The following is a 22,343-nucleotide window of genomic DNA, read 5'->3' on the forward strand; positions in this document are numbered from 1 at the left end:
ACACATTTCATAAATACAAGCACACCGAAGCTTTAAAAGCTTTAAACACACACACACATGAAGCAGTAATGCCTTTTCCAGCCCATCAGCGGCTCTGATCACCATCTGAGGCTGCAGCCGGAGCGACCAAATCACGGTGAGACATTCAACCCCCAGAAACCAGACACCGCTTTAAAATCACTGGCCTCACAACAAACAAACTTCAGCTTGTTCTAGTCCGCATTTAGAGATTTAAGAAATCACTTTTTGTGCATGCAGAGAGACAGGAAACCACATCCACAGTGCACCTCCCCCGCCATTAGCTGCCCCGGTTTACATCCCCACAATATGACTAATAAAAACGGCGTCAGGCAGGTGGCTCCCTACCTTTTGTAGTCGGAGGAGAAGATCCCTCCGCTCGCCGGGTCGTGACCATATTCCGGCTCCCCGACGCTGGACGAGCCCCCCTTCTCATCGTTGAAAGCGGAGCTGGCGGACATTGCCGTGGCTTTCCGTGTTATTTTCCCTCACAGAGCAGCGATGGAGATTTAGTGCAGAGGGCAGCAGGATATACGGCTCTTAAAGGCGCACACACACACCGCCGTTATCTCCGAGATGCTCGCTGCAGAGGGGCATGATGGGAGAAGGAGGAGGGGGGAGGCGTCGGTCGTCACTGCCCGATCCGTACCGGAAACGCGATCTCTTCTACCGCCTGTCCAAGCAATTTACAGCAATCTCTGGGATTTAAATTATAACCTTGTCGTTGGTTTTAATAGTTATCAAATGGGAAAATCAAAACGTTTTTGGGTTAATTAAATACACATTGGTGTGGATTTGTAAAATGTCTAAAATATGGAGATAATGAAAAAGCCGCAGATAGAAGCGGAAATCTGATTTTCAACTTCCTATCACCACTGTCTTTTTTTTTTTATAAGGTTCATAAATTAATAAGATATATTTAAGATATTTAAGAAACATATTTTTTTAAAGATGATATTACCTCGTGAGGATATTTTTTTTTTTCCAAAACGGGGGAAAGTGTTTATTTAATATTCTCAATTTTACTAACTCATGAATTTTGAGCATTTTTCCAAAAAAAGAAAAACATTGAAGTTAGCTCCATGAATTAGACATTTACTAAAACGAGGGAAAATAGTTTAAAAAGAAATGCAATCTTCTATTTTTATTAGCTCCAGATTAGACATTCTTTACATGAATGTGTATGTAATTGATGAAAAATGTAAATTCTGTTTGATAACTATTAAAACCAACAATAACATTATTATATTTTTATCCCAGAGGTAGGTTTCTGGTACGAATTGGGAACGTGGAAGTATTTGATGCTTTTTTTTCACAAAAAAACAGTTTACAAACAACCAACTCTGACGTTATGTCAGAAAATATCTCAACTATTGTTTTAAATCAGGGCTACACGGTGGTGTAGTGGTTAGCGCTCTCGCCTCACAGCTAGAGGGTCGCCGGTTCGCCTCCCGCCTGCGGCTCTTCTGTGTGGAGTTTGCATGTTCTCCCCGTGTCAGCGTGGGTTCTCACCGGGTACTCCGGCTTCCTCCCACAGTCCAAAAACATGCACTTAGGTTCAATTGGGGACTCTAAATTGCCCATAGGTGTGAATGAGAGTGTGATTGTCAGTCTCTATGTGTCAGCCCTGCGATAGTCTGGCGTCCTGTCCAGGGTGTACCCCGCCTCTCGCCCAATGACAGCTGGGATAGGCTCCAGCCCCCGCGACCCGATTGCGGTTAATGGTAATGAATGAATGAATGAATGTTTTAAATCAGCGATAACAGAGATGACTGTTAAAAACTGAATGTTAACACAAAGACACCCACTGACTTGCTTATTTTTAATGAAGATATGAACACTACACTACACTAACTGAAACATTGAATGAAATTGTTTAAAACATTTCTAGATACATTTCAAGACTTTTCTTCAATTTCCAAAATCTTCTATAACTGGCAGTATTTATATAACGTAGAAGAACTCTGACTCAAACATAAAGTGGCTCTCAACAAAAGGCCAGCCTTTGATATTGTTAAAACTGTGAATTAATTAAAACTTTAACACTGTAGTTTGCAGTTTCTAAAGCTTCCTGGAGACTGCAGAGCGAATGATGTCTTCCAAACTGTCGACCTGAAAGAAAGAGTGAGAGGGACAGTTTGACCTGTTTACTACTACATGTTTTACCTTACACCGACTATTCGGATTTCTTTTGTTGTATTCCTCTTCTAACTTACTAATTTCTGTAAGTGACAGATACACAAATTTGTGTATTTTATGCGATTGTGTGTCAGCACTTGTGTTTCCTGCTGAGAAATCCCCTTATTGTGAGTCTAGTGCCTCAGCCATCCATCCTCTGAATACTCCAGGTCTGTAGTTTATGGTTGTAAAGTTTCATTTTATACACTGAGCTCAAGTTTCACTCACTAACATCATCACACATGAAGAACATTGGGCTCATTGAATCCACAAGAGTCTCAGCTTTACACTCAGACCTGATTTATGCAGCTCACAGACTGTTTAGGGACCCCAGGATGCACAAATATTCACATTTACCATTTTAAAATAGGTAAAAATAACATATAACTACACATAATAAAACATACTGCCTGCATAAAACTACATAATTTAATTTAATTTAATTATTGCCTCAAACTGCATAGAGTGGAGTGTAAAGAGGAGACTCATGGGGACCCATAGAATTCATTTTCATTAAGATAACTTGAGGTCGGAGGTCAAGGGACCCCATTCAAAATGGCCATGCCAGTTTTGTCTAACTCTTGTGTAGTCTTCCCATCGACTATGCAAAAAGGACCCCATGACATTAGACTGGTTTTGGGACATGTAGAAAAAAATTATTAGCAACTTTTTTTTCACCTTTTAAGGTATCTTTTCATATTTTTTTCATTATTTCTGGTCAATTTTAGTCAAATATACAAAATTAGGCCCCATTTAAAGAGAAAATATTTTTTTTTTTCAATAGTTACAGTGAAATAATAATTTCTTGATGGGAATGCACGGAGTAGGTTAGGTCAAGTTTTGGTCAAACTTATGTTTTGAAAGCATTGTTCATTTTTGGATGGCAGCAAAATTAAAAAAGAATCACATCCATGACATCAGACAGGTTTTAGGACATTTAAAAAAAAAGATTAACACCTTTTTTTCACCTTTTAAGGCAACCCATGACCAAACACATTGAGATATAATTTTCAGATTTTTTTCAATCTCCTGAGTAAAATGACCAAAATTGACCAATAATAAAAGAAAATTATATATCAATTTGTTGGTCATGAGTTGCCTTAAAAGCTGAAAAAAGGTGTTAATAATTTTTTTCTACATGTCCTAAAACCAGTCTGATGTCATGGGGTCCTTTTTGACACGCGTGGACCACAGGTGCTATAAAAATTGATAAATTAGTAAAAATGTATGAAGAAATTTATTTTATCTATATAAAGGATGCAGAGGGGCACATCTGCTTAAAATGTCAAGCAATTCTATGAAAGTTTACCTATATTAATGGCATGATGAAAATGATTTGGGGTCAAAAAGGACTTAAGTTGACGGTGAAGTTGTTTTGTTCATTGTGTCTCTAAAAAAAAATAAAATAAAAAGATAATTAGAAAAAGAAAAGAAAATGGCCATGTCAGTTTTTCTCTTGAGAAAGATGTAGCCTCCTTCTTTGCATCAGGCTACATGTAGAAAATCACAACTCAGTTGTACCTGTTTGCCTTCTGGCACACTGAGGTTCTTGAGCTGGTAGACAGTCACTTGTCCATCACTGTCCCCGACCAGGACGCAGTCTGTCCCCGTGGTGAACAGCAGGGACGTCAGCTTCACACCAGGAACAGCGTGGTGCACGATGGCCGGGTGAAGGCTGAAAGGAGACGGTTGTTTTTAGTGGAAACGTGATTATTTCTGCCTCATATTTGACACAAGATAAAAAGCATAAATCTCTCTCTCCTCCTTCCTTTTTTCATTGGATCAGAGATGTTCTTTATTTCCTAAAACTGGAAAAGATCAGGTTTTCTTTAAGAGGGTCTTCAAAAAAATTTGGCAAACTTTGGGGGCCTTTTTTTCCATTTGGTTGGTAAGCTAAGTTTAGTTGATATTCCGGACTGATTTAATGTATTTTTGTTTTTATCCAGTTTTTTTTTTTTTACTACTGACTGGTGTTGCATGTGTGCTGTTGTTTTTATACTATTTATTTTCTTAATCCTTATTCTACTTTCTTAATGTTATTTTGTCTTATTTTTTTTATTTTTTTTTATTGACCAAAAAAAAGACACAAAATTACTAAAAGAAAAAGACAAAAAATGACAGAAAAAAAACTAAATTACTTAAAAAAGACACAAAATGACAGAAAAAAGACACAAAATTACTAAAAAAAACCCACAAAATGACCAAAAAAATCACAGAATTACCAAAAGACACTTTTTTTTTTATTTAGACATACATCTATTTGTATTTTACCTATGTAATTGCTGTCTTTTATATTTGTATTTATTTTTATTTTTTTTGGGACTACGGATGCAAACTAGCAGCTTTGCTATAATCCGGCATATTTACAAAGATGTTTTTCGATGTTCATTAATGTGCACTGTCTATATTAGTAGTAAAGTATATATTTATACATTGCTCTTGATTACTCTTCAATGTATGCATATATTGCGTCACAAAATTGTTTCACTGTAACTATTTTCAGTTTTGTCACCTGTATGGTCTTTCTTGTTGTCTGTTTTTGTTGAGAAAAGCAATAAACAAAGTGGGGGGGAAAGCATCAAATGAAAGAATCTCAAGAAGAAGAGATTCTGTCAGTCGGACTCACAGGCTTGAATTCAGGTCCCAGATCTCCACCTGTTCTCCAATAATGGCTGCAAACACTGTGGACCAGTTGGGGGACCACGTGGCGGTGACCACGGGCCTCTGGATGGAGGAGAAGCTCAGCACGGGGACCAGGAGGTCCTGCTTCCACAGCTGGACGGTCCAGTCAGAGGAGCAGCTCAGGAACACGTCAGAACAGAACGGAGACCATTCTACGTGGTTGACGGGACTCTGAGAGGGACAAATACAGCCAATACACAGCAACAGGAGAATAAACAGCTGTTCAGTGCTGCCAGGTCCACCATACAAACTATTCACTTATTTGATTTATTTAATCATCACTTATTTATATACAGAATATATATTTTGCATTCCTTGCGTATTAACGACACCTACTTTTCTTTCCCCCTTTTTTCTTAACAAAATATATATTACTTACACTTACTTTATAATGATTATTATTGCTGTTTTTGTTATTCTGGTAACACTTTACAATAACCAACTAAGTGATGTTTATAGATGGTTTATAGACCAATTATTAACCATATACAAATTTAATCTTTAAATGTTTTCAACCAATTTCAAAAAGGTCTATGAATCATTTCAAAATCATTAACATACTTAATATGGTGTTAAAAATGTTAAAATTAGTGCAACTAAAACTATTAATGAACTATTAATTATAATTTAATTGTTTGTTAATGGTAAAGTAACTTTAAACTTATATTCATAAACCATCTATTTGTCATTTATAAATGATTTAGTTAGTTAAACATGAATAAATTATGTATTTACCATTCTAAATGGCCTAAATACGGTTTATAAATGATGATTAAACATTAATAAACTATCTGTTTACCATTTATAAATGATGGTTATTGTAACGTGTTACCGTTATTCTTTACTCTGTATTATTATAATTATTACTATTATTATTATTATTATTATTACTATTGTTATTATTATTATTATTATTATTATTATTATTATCTTATTTATTTTTATTAATTTATTGGATGTTTGCTACATAGATTTTGCACTTATTTGTGTACATACAAGTCATGGAAAAAAAATATTAAACCACCCTTTTTCTTCAATTTCTTGTTCATTTTAATGTCTGGTACAACTAAAGGTACATTTGTTTGGACAAATATAATGATAACAACAAAAATAGCTGATAAGAGTTTAATTTAAGAGCTGATATCTAGACATTTTTCCATGGTTTTCTAGATAATGAGATAATGATTTTGGTTGTTATTAGATGTGTGCATTTACACATAAAACAGAATCAAAGGTGGACTTACAATGTGTTTTTGGTAGGTGGCCAGAAAATGGTCACTGTTGGAGACGGAGCACTTGTGGATGTGACCATCCCAAGTTCCAGCCAGGTAGACACTGAAATCCTGCAGGATAAATTATATCCAGGAGAAATATATGATATATTTTGAAGTCAGAGAAACACAAAGTTCATCTTAAAATTTTAAGTTGTCCAGAAGAATACTGACTGCCTAGAACAGGGGTCTCAAACTCAAATTACCCGGGGGCCGCTGGAGGCAGTATCAAAATGACTAAAAAAGACACAAAATGACTAAAAAAAAGACACAAAATAACTGAAAAAACACTAAATTACTTTAAAAAGACACAAAATGACCAAAAAAGACACAAAATGACCAAAAAATACAGAAAATTACTTAAAAAAGACAGAAAATTACTTTAAAAAGACACAAAATGACCAAAAAAGACACAAAATGACCAAAAAAGACACAAAATTACCAAAAAAAGACAGAAAATTACTTAAAAAAAAGACACAAAATGACTTCAAAAAAAGACACGAATTACAAAAAAGACACAGAATTACCAAAAAAAAGACACAAAATTATTTTTTAAAAAGACACAAAGTTACTGACATTTGTAGATGGTAGAAAGTAGCGGGATATGGAGCGCCTAAAGGACGACTGCTACCGGGCTGTTCATTACCCGCTGTGCTGTTGTTGTTGTAAAGGTCCTCAAAGAAACAAGTGAAGCAAAGCTCGGACTTGCGCAATAAAGGGACCTTCCACAAACAACACGGTAAAGTGCCTTTCATATAAAACTCACATTAAACTTTCATATCAAGGTGGGGACCACAAAATATCGTCACGAGGGCCACAATTGGCCCGCGGGCCGCGAGTTTGAGACCCCTGGCCTAGAAGGAATAGCTTCGTCAGGTGAAATGTCTCTTTAGCCTGAGGACTTGTTACCAGCCTGCATCTGTTTAGTTTCTGTGACAAACTTACTGTTGGATGGAAGTCAAAACAGAGACCAGGAGTCAGTGTTGACACAAACGAATCCATCTTCTTCTTCATCTTCTTGTTTTCTGGAGCTTTCTTCTGACTATCATTAGTCTTCTTCAGCTTCATCAAGTCTAAGGACACATTGTTGTTTTAGAAAAGATACAGAAATTATCATTGTGATTATTGTGTAAGAGTACTGATATTTAGAGTTAACCTGTAAATGATTTACATCAGCACATTGTCACAGCAAAATCTGCCTTTTATGGTCCCAAAACATTCTCTTTAAGTTGTTGTACGGTTATGTTTTAAAGTCAGGTCTGGTTATAGAATTCATTCTGAGTTTTGATGTTTTCCTGCATTTTTTACTGTCTGTGTCTTTACTGGTTTTAAGAATTAAGTTACAGAATAGTTATAAATGAACATTAAATAAAAACTCAAAGCTTGTCTGAGCATTTTTTGTCAAAAATGATGTCGACATGTTTTCACTGTTTCCTGAATCTGAATCTATATTTGGTGAGTTAATTTGCAGAAACGGATACAAAAAATCCTTCTTTTCTCTTGCACAGTAAAAATAGATTGATTTTCTGTGGACTGCACAAAAAAAACAAAAAATTAGACCATTGTTTTCTTCAATTCCTACTTCATTTTAATGGCTGGTACAACTAAAGGTACAGTTGTTTAGACAAATATAATAATAACAACAAAAATAGCTCATGACAGTTTAATTTAAGAGCTGATATCTAGACATTTAACATGGTTTTCTTGATAATAACCAAAATCATTATCAAGGAAACCATGTTAAATGTCTAGATATCAGCTCTTAAATCAAATTCTTATGAGCTGTTTTTCTTTTTATCAGTATATTTGTTATATTATAATTTTTCCATGACTGTTTGTGTTGAAACCTACAGTACCTATGCAGTCTAGACCACTGCTGCAGAGGAGCCACTTGGTAATCCTGCTGTCTGCCGACACAGAGACCAGAGCTTCTACTCTGCCCTCTCCTGATAAAATCATCTCCTGTTCGGTCCACTTCACCTGCCACACCGGATGCAGGAGCATTTTGGAACACTCGCTACAATACATACATATGAGAAAAGCGAAGAGAAAAGGGGGTTTGGTCCACGAGTAACTGTTGTTATGTGTGTGATGTGAGAGTTTATTTCCATTTGTCCTCACCTGCTGTCGGCGGTACAGGTGACGTCTTGTCTCTGGACGTCGTAGACGGCTACGGTGCCATCGAACATCCCCACAGCCAGCTGGTTGGGGTTGTTGGCTGAGAAATCCAGAGATGTCACGCAGCTATGGCAGCGGAAGACTCGCTCCGGCCACTGCACAGATAGACATGTGTAGAATCAGTAACTTACAACTTACAAATACTTAAAAAAGACACAAAATGACCAAAAAAAGACACAAAATGACAAAAAAAAAGACACAAAATGACCATAAAATACACAGAATTACCAAAATAGACACAAAATTATTAAAAAAAGACACAAAATGACCAAAAAAGACACAAAATGACAGAAAAAAACCCTAAATTTCTTAAAAACGAAACAAAACGACCAAAAAAAAGACACAAAATTATTTAAAAAGACACACAATTATTTAAAAAAGACACAAAATTACCAAAAAGAGACACAAAATTACCAAAAAAAAGTAATTTAAGGGACCTTCCACACACAACACGGTAAAGTGCCGTTCATATAAAACTCATATTAATCTTTCATATCAAGGTGAGGGCCACAAGATATCGTCACGAAGGCCGCGATTGGTCCGCGGGCCGCGACTTTGAGACCCATGCTTTACAACTTGCAATTTGAAACATTCGTTGTGATTCTATGGATAGGGAACTGGAAGATGTGTGCTAAAAAAGTGAAGGGCAAAAAAATAATGTTTTCTATATAGGATTTTTTGTATCTGTTTTTCCAAATTAACTCACCAAATATAGATTCAGATTCAGGAAACAGTGGCAACATGTTGACATCATTTTTGACAAAACATGCTCAGAAAAGCTTTGAGTTTTAGTTTGATTATTAATCTAATGTTCATTTATAATTATTCTGTAACTTAATTCTTAAAACCAGTAAAGACACTGTAAATTGTTGCTATTTATTTTAAGTTCAATATTTTATTAACTACCTCAGACTTTGTGATTTCCTTTATTTTTTAAAGAAAAATACTGTTTTGTTACTGTTTTTCAATAAAATAAGATTCAAACATTGAAGGTGTATGCTGGGAGTTATAAAAAAAATCGGTATCGGCCAAAATCGGAATCGGCAGGTCAGGCTTTTTAAAAATCGGTGATCAGACCAGAAAATTGCAATTGGTGCACCCCGAATAATTTCTGTATCTTTTCTAAAAAAAAAAAACCTTGTTCTTAGACATGAAGATTAAGAATAGTCAGGAAAGAAAACATATACATATATATATACACACACCGTAGGGTTTTTGAGGGACCAGCAGCAGATCAAACTTTGTTCTTGGTTGGTGGAGTCCCAGTAACCGTAGCCCACTGCTAGGAGATCCTTACAGAGAGCACAGAAAATAACAGAGTTTCAGACATTTGATATGTAATAGTCAACTTTTAAATAAAAAAATAGTAATGTTACAATGGTTTTGTATTGTAATTTTAATTGATATTAAGTGTGCAGTAACTTCTGCAGTTAAAGTTAAGGCTGTGTGAAATGTCAATAAATCAGAATGCATCAAACATAAATAACACAAATAAATAAATACAAAAGTTTATCAATTTGAGCATAAAACATCTCGTCTTTGTACAGTTTTCAATTTAATATACGTCAAAGAGCAAAATTATCATGTTTTAGACAGCGGCCAAACGTTTTAGGAATTGCATTTATATTTTGGTAATCATCAATTTGCCTTTATTCTTACCATGAAAACTTCACTTTCTAGGCACAGGTTCAAATATGGTAAAGTTAAAATAGCAAATATATTCACATTTTTAAAATGTCTGATACATTTTGCCTATAAAGAGTGAAGGCAGTTAAATAGGAATCCCATTTCAGCTTAGACACTGGAAACAAACAAGCAGCAACAAAAACAAAGACATTGGAACTGATTTCAGAGTTGGTTCTGATCTGAAACAGCAGCTGTTGTGGGTGTTTTGGGTGTTTTGGGTGTTGTGGGTGTTTTGGTTACCCGGTTCTTCTTGTTCCAGGCCATGCTGGTGATGTTACATCCTGTGGTGAGCTCACAGCTGAAAGCCCAGAGATGTTCCAGAGCTGGAGGTGAAGATCTCTCCTCACCGTCCTCGCTCTGTTCCTCGCTGGCAGGCTTCACTGGGTGGTCAGCGTCTGACACAATCAACAGTCCAGTTCAGTTCAGCTTTTTTATTTCGAACATGTGCGAGTAACACAACAAAGTCAACTCAAAAACAAACAAATCAAATGAGAATAATCCAAACAAAAATAGCAATAGTCAAAACAAAAGCTATAATGTGAATGCAACATGTCCGAAAGGGAGTAGCTTATTTTAACCTACCCCTTCTCCACTACTCAATTAACAATTTTTTATTATTATTATTATTTTTCCCCCTAAACATACATATTTACATAATATATATTTACAAAAAAAAAGAAAATAAATGGATTAAATAAACAAATACATAAATAATTGATCATTTATGAAAACAGCCGGTTGTTAAAGCCCTTCGTCCTCCCTGTGCCTTGTGAAAACCATGTGTTTGTACTGCTTTTTAAACTGGATCATAATTATAAAGCTTGGACATTGCTTGAGTCTGTTCCACAGCCTCACTCCACAAACTGAAGGACAAAAACTTTTTAATGTTGTACGTGTCCGCTGATGTTTTAAATTGAACTCACCCCTCAGATTATAACCCCCAACTCTGTAAAAAAAACAATTTTTGAATATTCCCAGGAAGCAGATTTAACATTTAACAACTGACCAATCATGTTTTGTTGCAGTAAAAGCAGAAAAGGCGTGATAAGCTCTGAGTTTACCTTCCAGCTGTCTGTAAGCAGCCAGCCAGGGTTGAAAGCTGTTTGCCACGACGTTTCTCTCCATCACTAACAAACTGTGTTGGAACGACTCAGACAACATGATTGTCTGCAGGTCAGACTCAGCATTGAAACTGCTGCTACTCATTGTCGTGTTTAACAGAGTAACGGTGCTGCCTGAAAAAAATGAAATATGAGAAAAATGATGCATGCCTGTTATTGAAAAACTCAAAAATGTTTTAATTCTTAGCTTTCTCCAGTCCTAAGCTCTTGCTGGGACAGGGGTCTAAACTTTAACAGATTCATGTTAGATCCATTAAGGCCCCGTTCACACGAGGACGCTCGCGGGTAAAAACTACAAAATATTTTATCTGAAGTGCCTTTCGTTTAGACGGTGACGGCGTTTTGGGGGCTTAAAGACGCAAAAATCTGAAACCACCCTCCAAAGTGGAAAAGTTAAATACGCTCCTCCGTAGCGTGTCCGGCTACACGCCAAGACACAAAACTCTGATCTGATCTGCTCACGTCACGTATGTGTTTACGTCACATACATGCTCCAGTACAGGAAATAAACAAACGTGGGATTATTTCCATGCGGCGGACCTTCAAGCTGCTCTGGCAGCTCTAATAAACTTACAGGAGTCTTTCCACCAAATGTACAGGATATGTACAGATAGTATTAGTGAACAGAGAAGGATCTGGAATTACCTCCATCACATTTTGGATGCAGCAATTCGTCGGAGGCGAGCCAGACGGCTGTGAACGAGACCTGGGAGATCTAGTGATGGAGGAGAACTTTGTGGAAGGAGTAGCTGATGAAAATGTGTGGCGTGAAAACTTCTGCATGCCCAAAGATGCTCTTATCGCTTTAAGTGATGCCGCCTGGCTGCATACAGTCGAATTTCACACACTTTTGCGTCACCGTATGCAGCAGATTTCCCGCCGAAAATGCTCGTCTAAACGAGGAATAAAAAGTGAAGACGCGACGCCACTTTTGCGTCTTCTGTTCAGACCGTCCTCGTGTGAACGGGGCCTAATGTTAATCTTATTTTTCCCTTTTTTTGTTTTTACATAAAGCAATAGGAGGAAAATATATAGGATTCATGAAACGTGCACAACAACTTAAATTGAATGCTTGTGTCAGGAAAACTGTAAGTAGCATAAGGAAACACTCCAATAAATAATAAATAATGGAAGCAAACTCCAGCGACCGTTGTTCTTGTGCAGAACACAGCCGTCCATTATATTTCACACGTTTTTAGTTGTTTACTTACACACACTTTAATATCAAATCTTTTCATATGAATGCTTCGTGCGTGAGGTCCAGCTACTGTTACCTGTGCAGACTGTGCTGCTGCTGCTGTACATCTCTCCTCGGTCCTCTTGGTGTTTGCTGGGGTTCACAGTATTCTCCAGATAATCAGCACTCTCACTTTCAGGGTTTTTTCTTTGCTCACAGAAAGAGTCGTAGATGTCCCAGGTAGTAGCGACGGAGCCTGTGGACAAGAGATCATTTCAGCTTGATGTCTACTTTGAAACTGAACAGTAATAACTCTCCCAAACCCAACAGTCAAATCTAGATACTGTAGCAAAACCAACATTGTGACATTGTTAAAGCCGAATGAATATGTGACAAATCTTCATTGATAACAATTGATTATCACATTTATTTTGAGATGTTGCTTTTCACTTGAACACTACCAAGTGACGTCAGCTAGAAAATGATATAATCAAACTTAGCTGCTGTCTTCAGAGATGGATTTTTAAATTTCACTTTTCACTTTCACTTTTTCGCCATATTTTGTCAAGAAACTACAAAGCAACCCCAAAGTTCTTTTCATAAAAACAAAAACCCCTTCAGGGCTCCAGACTGCCTCTAAATGGTCCCATTTTGCCCCTGAAATTTGTGACAGTGCGAGTATACGCATGGGTGATTCTCATGAAGCCAGTCTAAGTTCTGTCTGTGAAGATTATAAGGACATACTTTATTAAACTAAATATATTTCAATTTTATATGAATGAACAATATAGCCATAATGAGGCACAATTCATTGTTTTGTGTTAAAATAATATTTTCTATATTTTTGAAAATATTTTTGATTCACAAATTCATTACCGTAATGCATCCAGATAAAAATGTCATGGTTTCCCCCACACTTATATACAATAAATATTTAATAAACTTTATAAAAATAAATATACATTTGTTTAAAAATATATAATTTAACAGAATATAATCAAACATAATGTTTTTTAACAATGTATAAAGAACAAAATCTGAATAAAAATTGATGACAAAAAATGGTTAAATGTTACAGTAATGATAGAATTGTTTGCATTAAAATATGTGTATATTTTAATAAAATATATTTTGGTGATACCAGCTACCTTTGAGCATATTCAAGTGCTTGCCAAAGAAAAAAAAGGGAAAAAAAACTTTTATTTTTTTTTTATGTGTTACGGTAATGAATTTTGTTGCTCACAGTGTCTCTAAAAATGTCAGAAAATACCTTAAATTTTTAAAAATAGATTATAAACTCGTATGAAACAGTGACTTTAGATTGTATATGTTATAAAGGGTCAAAGAAAATATGTATTCAATGCTTATTTTGAAAATTAATAAGTAATGTTGTGCTAAATTGCAACTACTAAACTACAGACAAAGCATTGGAGCTACATGATAATCTTAAGGTCTGAAACTAAAAATGTACCTCCCCACAATTCCTATTGATGAATCTGAACAGGTCCACTGCTACTTAAAATAAAGGCAAAAACAAGCATGCAAAGAGGATAATTAAGCCTGACCTTCATCCACCATGACTATCTGCTCAGTCTGGATCTGTTTGTTTTTCGGTTCTCCACTCAACGTCTGCATTGAACGCACCACAAACTTATCGTTGCCCATTCTGTTCTTGCAGAGCTCAGCGTATTTAATGTTTCTCTCTCTGTAAGAACAAGGTGAAAAAGTCAACATCTTACAACCAAAGAGGAGTACTACATGTTATTAGTTAGCATGTTGGCAGAAAACATAAACTAACATGTATCTTTACACTTACTGCACAGAATGTGACGGGCGGTTCCCAAGTTAAAGACAGAAAGTGCCACTTCCTGTGCCTGCTGTTCATTTCATATCTGGCTCATTATTTCGGAAAGGAAACAAAGAGAAGACTCACTTAGCAGCTTCTGCATCATCAGCATCGTCTGACATTAAGCGGGGGGGAATGTCCAGCAGAGAAATGGTTTCTGTATCAGAGAGGCAGAAGTCTACGACCTCATCCAACATCTCTTCTGTCACATTTCTGTCTCTTTTCTCCAGCACCTCTGGCAGGTACAAAAGACAAAAGAAGTATATATTAGGGTTGTCACGATACTAAGATTTCCAACTCGATACCGATACTCAGGAAAATATTCGATACTTGATACCATTTTCGATGCCACAAGGAAAAAAACAAAGAACAAAAAATGAACAGAACCACAGGTTAAATATTTATAAAAAACAGTCGTGCAAAAAGAAACTGCAACTATGATAACAAGCTTCAGGTCTGAGGTAGTGCAAAAAATAAATAAATACAATAAACAATAACAATTAGAACAATGTTTTGTATGCTGTGCATAATATTAGGCAAGCTTGATAAGTCGACTTATCTCTGCTTCATTCTGGGACTTGAAGAGAGAAAATAACACTTTTCATCGATACTTTTGAAAATGAGTATTGTATCCGGATACAACGTTTTAGTATCGATACTTTTTTGAGTATCGATACTTTTGACAACCTTAGTATATATAAATACTGAATAGACATTTTAAAACACTACAAAAGACTACATGATGCAAAAATATAATTTGATCAAAACTAGATGCTGTAGTTTTAATTATATTGCTGAAAATGGCTATATTTGATAGCTTACAGTATAACGCTGTATCGTGAATAAATGATCACATTATTGATGTTAAAGAGTAATTTTTAAACATTTTTAAACAATCAGGAGGAAATCTGGCCCCATGATCAAAAATAAGCATAATGACAATAAATGATATATATAAAGAAGAGTTACCGCATGGAGGTGGGCGGTTTATTGGTATGTCCGGTTCAGAAACACTGTCCATAGTATCCCTCGTGTGTGACGCTGTGGTGGACAGGCTGCATGGTCGGCTGCTCGAAATAAATAAGATGCAAAACAGTATTACAGAGTCTGAGTACATTTGTTATGGTCAGAAATATGTGGCTATGTTTTCCAACAAATATAAAATCAGATCAGAAAATCCTTGTGAAGCATCTGGTACCTAAAATAAGGCACATATGAGCTTGAAGCAGATATGAGGAGGTCTGGTCCACAGATGGGGAAGACTCTCCCTGGTTTGGACTGAACATCTCCTGACTCAGCATGAGTCAGAGCCAGAGGAATGATATCTTGGACATTTTCAAACACCTGCAAAGACGAGAACCACTTCAGCATTTACTTTATGTTGGCCCCTTGGAAAGTATGTTTTAGACCAGGGGTCTCAAACTCGCCAATTGCGGCCCTCGTGACGATATTTTGTGGCCCCCACCTTGATATGAAAGTTTAATGTGAGTTTTATATGAATGGCACTATACCGTGTTGTGTGTGGAAGGTCCCTTTAATTACTTTTTTTGGTAATTTTGTGTCTTTTTTTGGTAATTTTGTGTCCTTTTTTTTTTTAATTTTGTGTATTTTTTAAATAATTTTGTGTATTTTTTAAATAATTTTGTGTATTTTTTAAATAATTTTGTGTCTTTTTAAAAAAAAACAATTTTGTGGCTTTTTAAAATAATTTTGTGTCTTTTTTGGTAATTCTGTGTCTTTTTTTGGTCATTTTGTGTCATTTTTTAAATAATTTTGTATCTTTTTTGTTAATTCTGTGTCTTTCTTTGGTCATTTTGTTTCTTTTTTTTAAAAGTAATTTACTTTTTTTTCTGTCACTTTGTGTCTTTTTTGGTCATTTTGTGTCTTTTTTGGTAATTATGTGTCTTTTTTGTAATTTTGTGTCTTTTTTTGTAATTTTGTGTCTTTTTTTTTAGTAATTTTGTGGGGTTTTTTTGGTCATTTTGATACTGCCTGCAGCGGCCCCCAGGTAATTTGAGTATGAGACTCCTGTTTTAGACAGATAAACAAAAATGTATTTTCAGGAACATGGGGGAAGAGAATTTAACTATTACATATGACCATGCAACTATTTCCAGCTGATAACTTTCATGAAGACAAATATATTTTGTATTTTCATTTTGTATTATAGATTCATATGTAAATGTCTTATTATTCTATGCACTAATTTGCATATATTTCCTTGATAGAAATCTGACATTGACAAAGCCAGGTTAAAAAACACTTGTTTGATCTTGTTCACCTATTAGAGTCAAATGTTTTTGCAGAAAAAAATATGGATATCTCTTTTTAATCACATAAAATACAGTCAACCAGTAAAAAAAGGATTTTCACCATGTTTAAGGAATAACATTTTGTATAAATCAGACTCTGAATTATATATGAAAAATAGCCCTCTGCAAAAACTTTCAGATACAGTTAGAAATTAAAACTGGAAAGTTTGGTGAATTTAAGTGCAATTGAAGTGGAGATTTCTGCCTCAGTGTTGGAGAAAAACTTTTTTTTTTGATAGATGTAACTTCTGAATTGTAAAGAATGGCTTTGTAAGTCCACTGAGTGATGGTAACTTTCAGGTATTCTTTATTTTTTTGACCTGAATTATACTTTTACTGTTATTGTTTTATTTAACAATTTGTTGTGCCTTAGTTTACATAAGGCACAACTTGAATTATGTATTGTGACACGAAAAGGGGAGTTTAAGAATACATCTCACCCAACTTGATTTAGATTAGATCGGTACCTTGACTGTCTTTCTGGGAGCTTGTGAGGAGCTGCTGTCCTTGGTGCTGTGTTTCCTGTTGCTGATGGAGCTTCTTCTGGTTGGAGAAGAATCTGTGAAGCTGCACTTGTGTCTTGAATTATGGCTTCCTGAGGCTGAATTCATTGTCTGAGAGGACCTAGGAGAGAGAGAGAGAGAGAGAGAGAGAGAGAGAGAGAGAGAGAGAGATATTTGTAGGGCAGCTTGGAGATTATAGAATACAAGCTGAAGATAAATATATAAACATAAATATACAAATGCAGATTGTACAAAGGCTAACATATTCAGTAACTATAATAATAATAAACTTTACTTATAGAACACTTTTCAAAACGAAACGTTACAAAGTGCTGAACAGCAAGTAAAACAAGCATACAAGACAGAAAAAAGCACATACAAAAAAAATGTTTTTTTAACACATTTTATTTTAATATCTGGAGCTTTCTCTCTTAAGAGCCATGCAGGAAAAGAAAAACAACAACATACAAATATTCAACAAACATTTGAAGCTCAGAGAAATTTACATTTTCATTCAGAGAAATATGAGTTGAGGTGAACAACAGTCACCATGAGCAGTGAAAGCCTCAGTGGTCAGGAAGGAAAGTAAAACATTTACAGAACAACATTATTACAGATGTCAAAGCCCCGCCCATAATGTTTGATTGACAGCTGATCTCTACAGAGAAGAAATGCCACAATGATGAGCTCTCAGCAACAAACATGGAAAGAAATCAGTTTAAAGGTCCCATATTGTAGAAAACACAGTTCACAATTCTTTTGTGATTATAAAGCAGCAATAGTTACAATAAAAATACTGTGAAAAATATTAAAATGCTCAATCTCTGAAACTCAGGAAGCCAATATATCATTGCACAAATTTTCATTTCAAATATCAGAATAAACACAATGCACAATAAAAGCCGTCACTCAAAGAAGCTTCTCATATAGGATACGGCCGTCTCCACATTATTGTGCCTGACTCTAAATCTACAACCTGTAAGTGAACCAGTAATATATTTCATGTTTGAGTCAGAGGGAAGCATCATCTGGGATTCAGGCTCTGACTCCAGCTCTAACATGTAAAGTCTGGGAACATTTTCCTCAGCGGTGGCCATCGTCTTTTTACATTCACCGGTAAGTTTTAGTGAGGCTGCAATCTGTTAACTGAGGTTAGCCTGGTCATGTGTCACTCAAGACTGTCAGCCAATCAGAAGAAAGGACCTTGAATATTAATGAGACAGAGATCTGAGTTGCTGGAGCTGCAGAGGGAGGCTGAGAGAGCAGATGAACAACTGATCTGAGATGATTTTTTGCACGTAAGACTAAAAATGTATCTTCTCATAGATGTCAAAACTTCAAATAAAACACCACAAAGGTGAACAATATGGGAGCTGTAAGACTGCTATCACTTAAATTACTTTGGTTACTTAAGTTTAAAGAACTCAGCAGTGGCTCCAAAACTGTACAAAAGCCGAAGTCCAGCATAGAGCGGCTGAGTGAACGTGGTCTGGACTCTGTGGAGGAGAGTCATGGTGTCAGAGACGCTGTAGAAGGACAGAATACCTGCTCTGTGATCCAGGAACACTCCCACTCTGGAGGAGTGAGGACCTGAGACGGGAGTGTTGATGTTGTTGGACCAAAATGTATAACTTTTGTTGTAACATCGTAATGACCAAGATTTGTCATTGTATCCAAATGCAGAGTCATCCGACCCCGACCCTCTGCTGATATTCTTGTATGAAGCTGCTACATAAACTCCACCCTCTCTCCACTCCACCTCCCAGTAACAACGTCCAGTCAGACTCTCTCTACTCAGGACCTGCTTCCATTGAGTGAATCTGTCTGGGTGACTTGGATAGGACTGATTATTACTCATGTATGTTGCTTTTCTGTTCCCCTCAGATAATAACAGCTGTGTTTCTGCTGTGTTTGGATCCAGTGTGATCTCACATGAATATTTTAAGAATCCAGCTCTGGTCCTGGGCTCTGCTGGTGAATCTGACAGTAAAACATCCACTTCAGTCAGTGTCAGTGAGAGCTTTGACCATTCCTCTGTCAGGACGTCCTGTAGTTTGTCTCTGACTTCTGACACAGCCGCTGTCACGTCCTCAAAGTAGCGCAGAGGACGGATCTGGATGCTGGATGTAGACTCACTGAGTGCTGACAGTGAGGGGAAGCTGTGTAGAAACTGGTTGTGGTCCTCTGTGTGTGAGAGATTCTTCAGCTCAGCGTCTTTCCTCTTCAGCTCTCTGATCTCCTGCTGCAGCTTCTCCTCAAGCTCTTTGACTCGACTCACTTCAGTGTCCTGCTGGGATCTGACCTGCTGCTTCACCTCGGAGCTTCTTTTCTCCAAGAGACGGATCAGCTCGGTGAAGATCTTCTCGCCGTCCTCCACTGTTTTATCAGCGGAGCGATTGATGTTCTGCACCTCCTGTTGAAGCAGCTTCACATCTTTCTCTCTGTCCTGGATTCTCTGCTGGATGTTTTGTCGACTCACCTCCAGCTCTTTCTGCTTCTCCGTCCGTTCTGCTGCAGCTGAGACCGTGTCGTGGCCTTTATGTTCCTCCACAGAGCAGAGATAACAGATAGACTTCTGATCTGTACGGCAGAACATCTTCATCACCTCATCGTGACGAGAGCAGACGTTCTCCTGGAGCTTCTTGGAGGGCTCCACCAGCTTGTGTTTTGATAACAGAGCTGCGTCATAATGAGGCTGAAGGTGTTTCTCACAATATGACAACAGACAGTTGAGACAGGACTTGAGGGCTTTCAGTTTTCTACCAGTGCAGAAATCACAGGCCACATCTTCTGGTCCAGCATAGCAGAGATCAGCAGGAGCAGCTGGGAGTCCGGTCTTCTTCAGCTCATCCACTAAAACTGCTAATATGGTGTTTTTCAGCAGGACAGGCCTCGGTGTGAACGTCTGTCTGCACTGAGGGCAGCTGTAGGTTTCCTTCTCATCCTCTTCATCCCAGAAGCTTTTAATACAGTTCATACAGTAGCTGTGTCCACATGTAGTAGCCACCGGATCCTTCAGTAGATCCAGACAGATCGGACAAGTGAAGACTTCTCGATCCAGCTGAGCTCCTTTCTGCGCCATTTCACCTCTCAGTCACAACGACTGTCTGAGTTTCACTTCCTCATAACTGAAACCGCTCTGAGCTCTGATCTGAACACGCCCATCTTCAAACTGGTAGATCTGAAGGGGAGGTAACAAGGAAACACGTGGACAGAGTGGAGCTGGCTGTGTTGAGAGCAGGAGAAGAGGGAGGGGTTATCAAGCTCTGAGTCACTCCAGGAAGACATTGTGTGTTCAGCTCTCATTTACAGCAGAGCTCATTTCTCACACACTGCCCACTGCAACTTTTAGGAGACAAACTCTTCTGAGAGTCAGAGGGTTTTGGAGATGGCTCCCCATAGATTAATTTTTTTTAACGATTACAATAATTCAGACACAGGAGATGAAAACCAGAAAATGACTCATGGCTGCAGAAGTAATGAAATCCTTACAGTTTTTACTCATTTGATAAAGTTCTTTACCTATTTTAAATTAAAAAAAAAACACAAATCAACATGACGTAATAGATTTGAGTTTTCTCCGCTGTTGACTTCACTCAGATTAACAAGTTTAGTTGCATGTGTATATGTGTTAGAAATTTCACGTCTGTAATAAATCCTTCAACAAAAAAAGTTTACTGAGCTATTTAGTAAGACTGTGGAGGACGGCCAGGAGGAGGACAGACGGGCACAGATGATCGAGAGGTGCTGGTAAGTTGCAGGAGCAGGACATACGTATAATAGGCTAAACTACATTTATTAGGATTCTGTTTCTATGAACGTCGAGTTTTCACCATGATGATGATGATAATGATTTTTGCGATTTAGTCAGGCTGTCAATGTTGATGTGTGAAACACCACGAACAACAAACCAATAACGCAACATGGAAAATAATAAAATAACGACATAATTCAGATTATTCCAGTTATTTCCATTTCATTGGTGTTACTTCTGATTTGCTGCTAAAAGGGGAAGATGTCAAAAACATCCTCCAAATATTACTTTTGGGGAGGGAACGTGCTGTTAGACACACACACACACACACACACACACAGTGCAGGGAAGTGCCAGGATGCTCTACACCACAACAATTGTATTATTTATTATTATTCTTAGACTGGGGCTACATATCGTCACACTGTTAAAATAATCGCCTAAGTCATTTTTTGTCAACATTTTTTTTTTTTGCCTAAATCATCTCCTCATGACGCTGGCCACCTATGGTAAAATCACCTACATCCTCAGTTGATCAGATCATGTGATTTTACCTCTTTAAGATCATCACTTCTTTGACAATTTGCCACATTCATAGGCATCAGATCAGAACCCAGCAAAGCAGAGCTAGAGGGAGATTGTTTAGTTTATCAGTGTTTTATTGTTGACACTAATATTGGTAACACTTTACTCTAAGGTGTCTACATAAGAGTGACATGAGCGTGTCATAAACATGACATGGGATGTGTCATGAACATTAATGACACTTTGAAGTAACATTAATGCCCATGATACTTGTCATGTCATATTTCTGACAGGCTTGTGTGACTCTTATGTAGACACCTTCAAAATAAAGTGTTACCATATCTTGCCTAAGTCACAAAGGCATGTTCAAAAAATTGCATTTTGAACATGCCTACGTCATTTATTTCTCTTAAGTTACATAATTTACACACAGTGTTATTACTATGCCAATAGCCATCCTTTGTTACATCCTTTTTGAGTGAAATGATCAATAAATGTCATTTGTTACACTTTTGGTGAAGTTTTTTGTGTTTCCTGCAAAACTTGAAAAAAATGAGTTAGGCGACTATTTTAACAGGGTGATGATATATAAACACAACACTAATAAACACTGATTGGGAAATGTTATTTACTGTGAATACCTTGTCTAGTAGCTATGTCTAGTAGGCTTGTGGTAAAGTATCAGGTGACAAATGTGAAACCACACCCCTGTGCCAATTACCGTAAATGACAGTAACCAAGAGAAAGCGCAGCCTTAAAAACACAAGTTAAGTTAGCATAGCCACTATTAGCTCAGATAAGCTTACTATGCTAGGTGAGCCTCCTAAGCTAATATGAAACTATTTCAATGACGGTTTGTCAATAAAAAAATTCCTAGTGAACTTACGAGTTGAACGACACACTGCTCTTCTTCATTTTTATCCACAGTGGGACGACTTTTTGTGTGTTTTGGTCGTTTATCAACGTTAATTATAACGTTAACTTTAGCTGCGGAGCTTCTCCTAAACTTTGATCCCAGTTGCCATAGAAACAAGACGACCCTCGCGCCCTGTCAGTTACTCTGCCTTGAGATTGAAGTTGGCTTCACACAGG

General features: G+C 36.9%; 3 protein-coding genes across 4 annotated transcripts in view; all 3 read right to left on the reverse strand.

Moving 5' to 3' along the window:
* Positions 1-641, reverse strand: part of LOC131972962 (AP-3 complex subunit beta-2) — a 73,492-nt gene extending 72,851 nt beyond the window's left edge. For both annotated transcript variants that reach the window (XM_059334788.1, XM_059334787.1), the window contains exon 1: positions 367-641. In XM_059334788.1, coding sequence (XP_059190771.1) covers positions 367-479 — 113 coding nt within the window. In that variant the 5' untranslated portion in view covers positions 480-641. The remainder of the gene's footprint in view (positions 1-366) is intronic.
* A 1,249-nt stretch (positions 642-1,890) lies between these two features.
* Positions 1,891-22,271, reverse strand: LOC131973612 (dynein axonemal intermediate chain 4-like). Its single transcript, XM_059335656.1, has 17 exons — positions 22,138-22,271; positions 16,937-17,093; positions 15,356-15,501; positions 15,127-15,224; positions 14,245-14,392; positions 13,877-14,016; positions 12,409-12,567; positions 11,075-11,248; positions 10,254-10,408; positions 9,533-9,619; positions 8,271-8,422; positions 8,006-8,166; positions 7,095-7,222; positions 6,123-6,221; positions 4,823-5,049; positions 3,718-3,871; positions 1,891-2,130 (listed from the first exon to the last, which is right to left on the reverse strand). Exons 1-17 carry the CDS (start codon positions 22,164-22,166, stop codon positions 2,080-2,082), a joined length of 2,265 nt encoding a protein of 754 aa, XP_059191639.1. The 5' UTR covers positions 22,167-22,271; the 3' UTR covers positions 1,891-2,079.
* Positions 17,296-20,069, reverse strand: LOC131973613 (tripartite motif-containing protein 16-like). The gene has a single exon (XM_059335657.1). The coding sequence runs from the start codon at positions 20,052-20,054 to the stop codon at positions 18,378-18,380; it is 1,677 nt and encodes a 558-aa protein (XP_059191640.1). The 5' UTR covers positions 20,055-20,069; the 3' UTR covers positions 17,296-18,377.
* Positions 22,272-22,343: the final 72 nt, after the last annotated feature.

Source organism: Centropristis striata, chromosome 6 (genome assembly GCF_030273125.1).
Source record: "Centropristis striata isolate RG_2023a ecotype Rhode Island chromosome 6, C.striata_1.0, whole genome shotgun sequence".
NCBI classification, from domain to species: Eukaryota; Metazoa; Chordata; class Actinopteri; order Perciformes; family Serranidae; genus Centropristis; species Centropristis striata.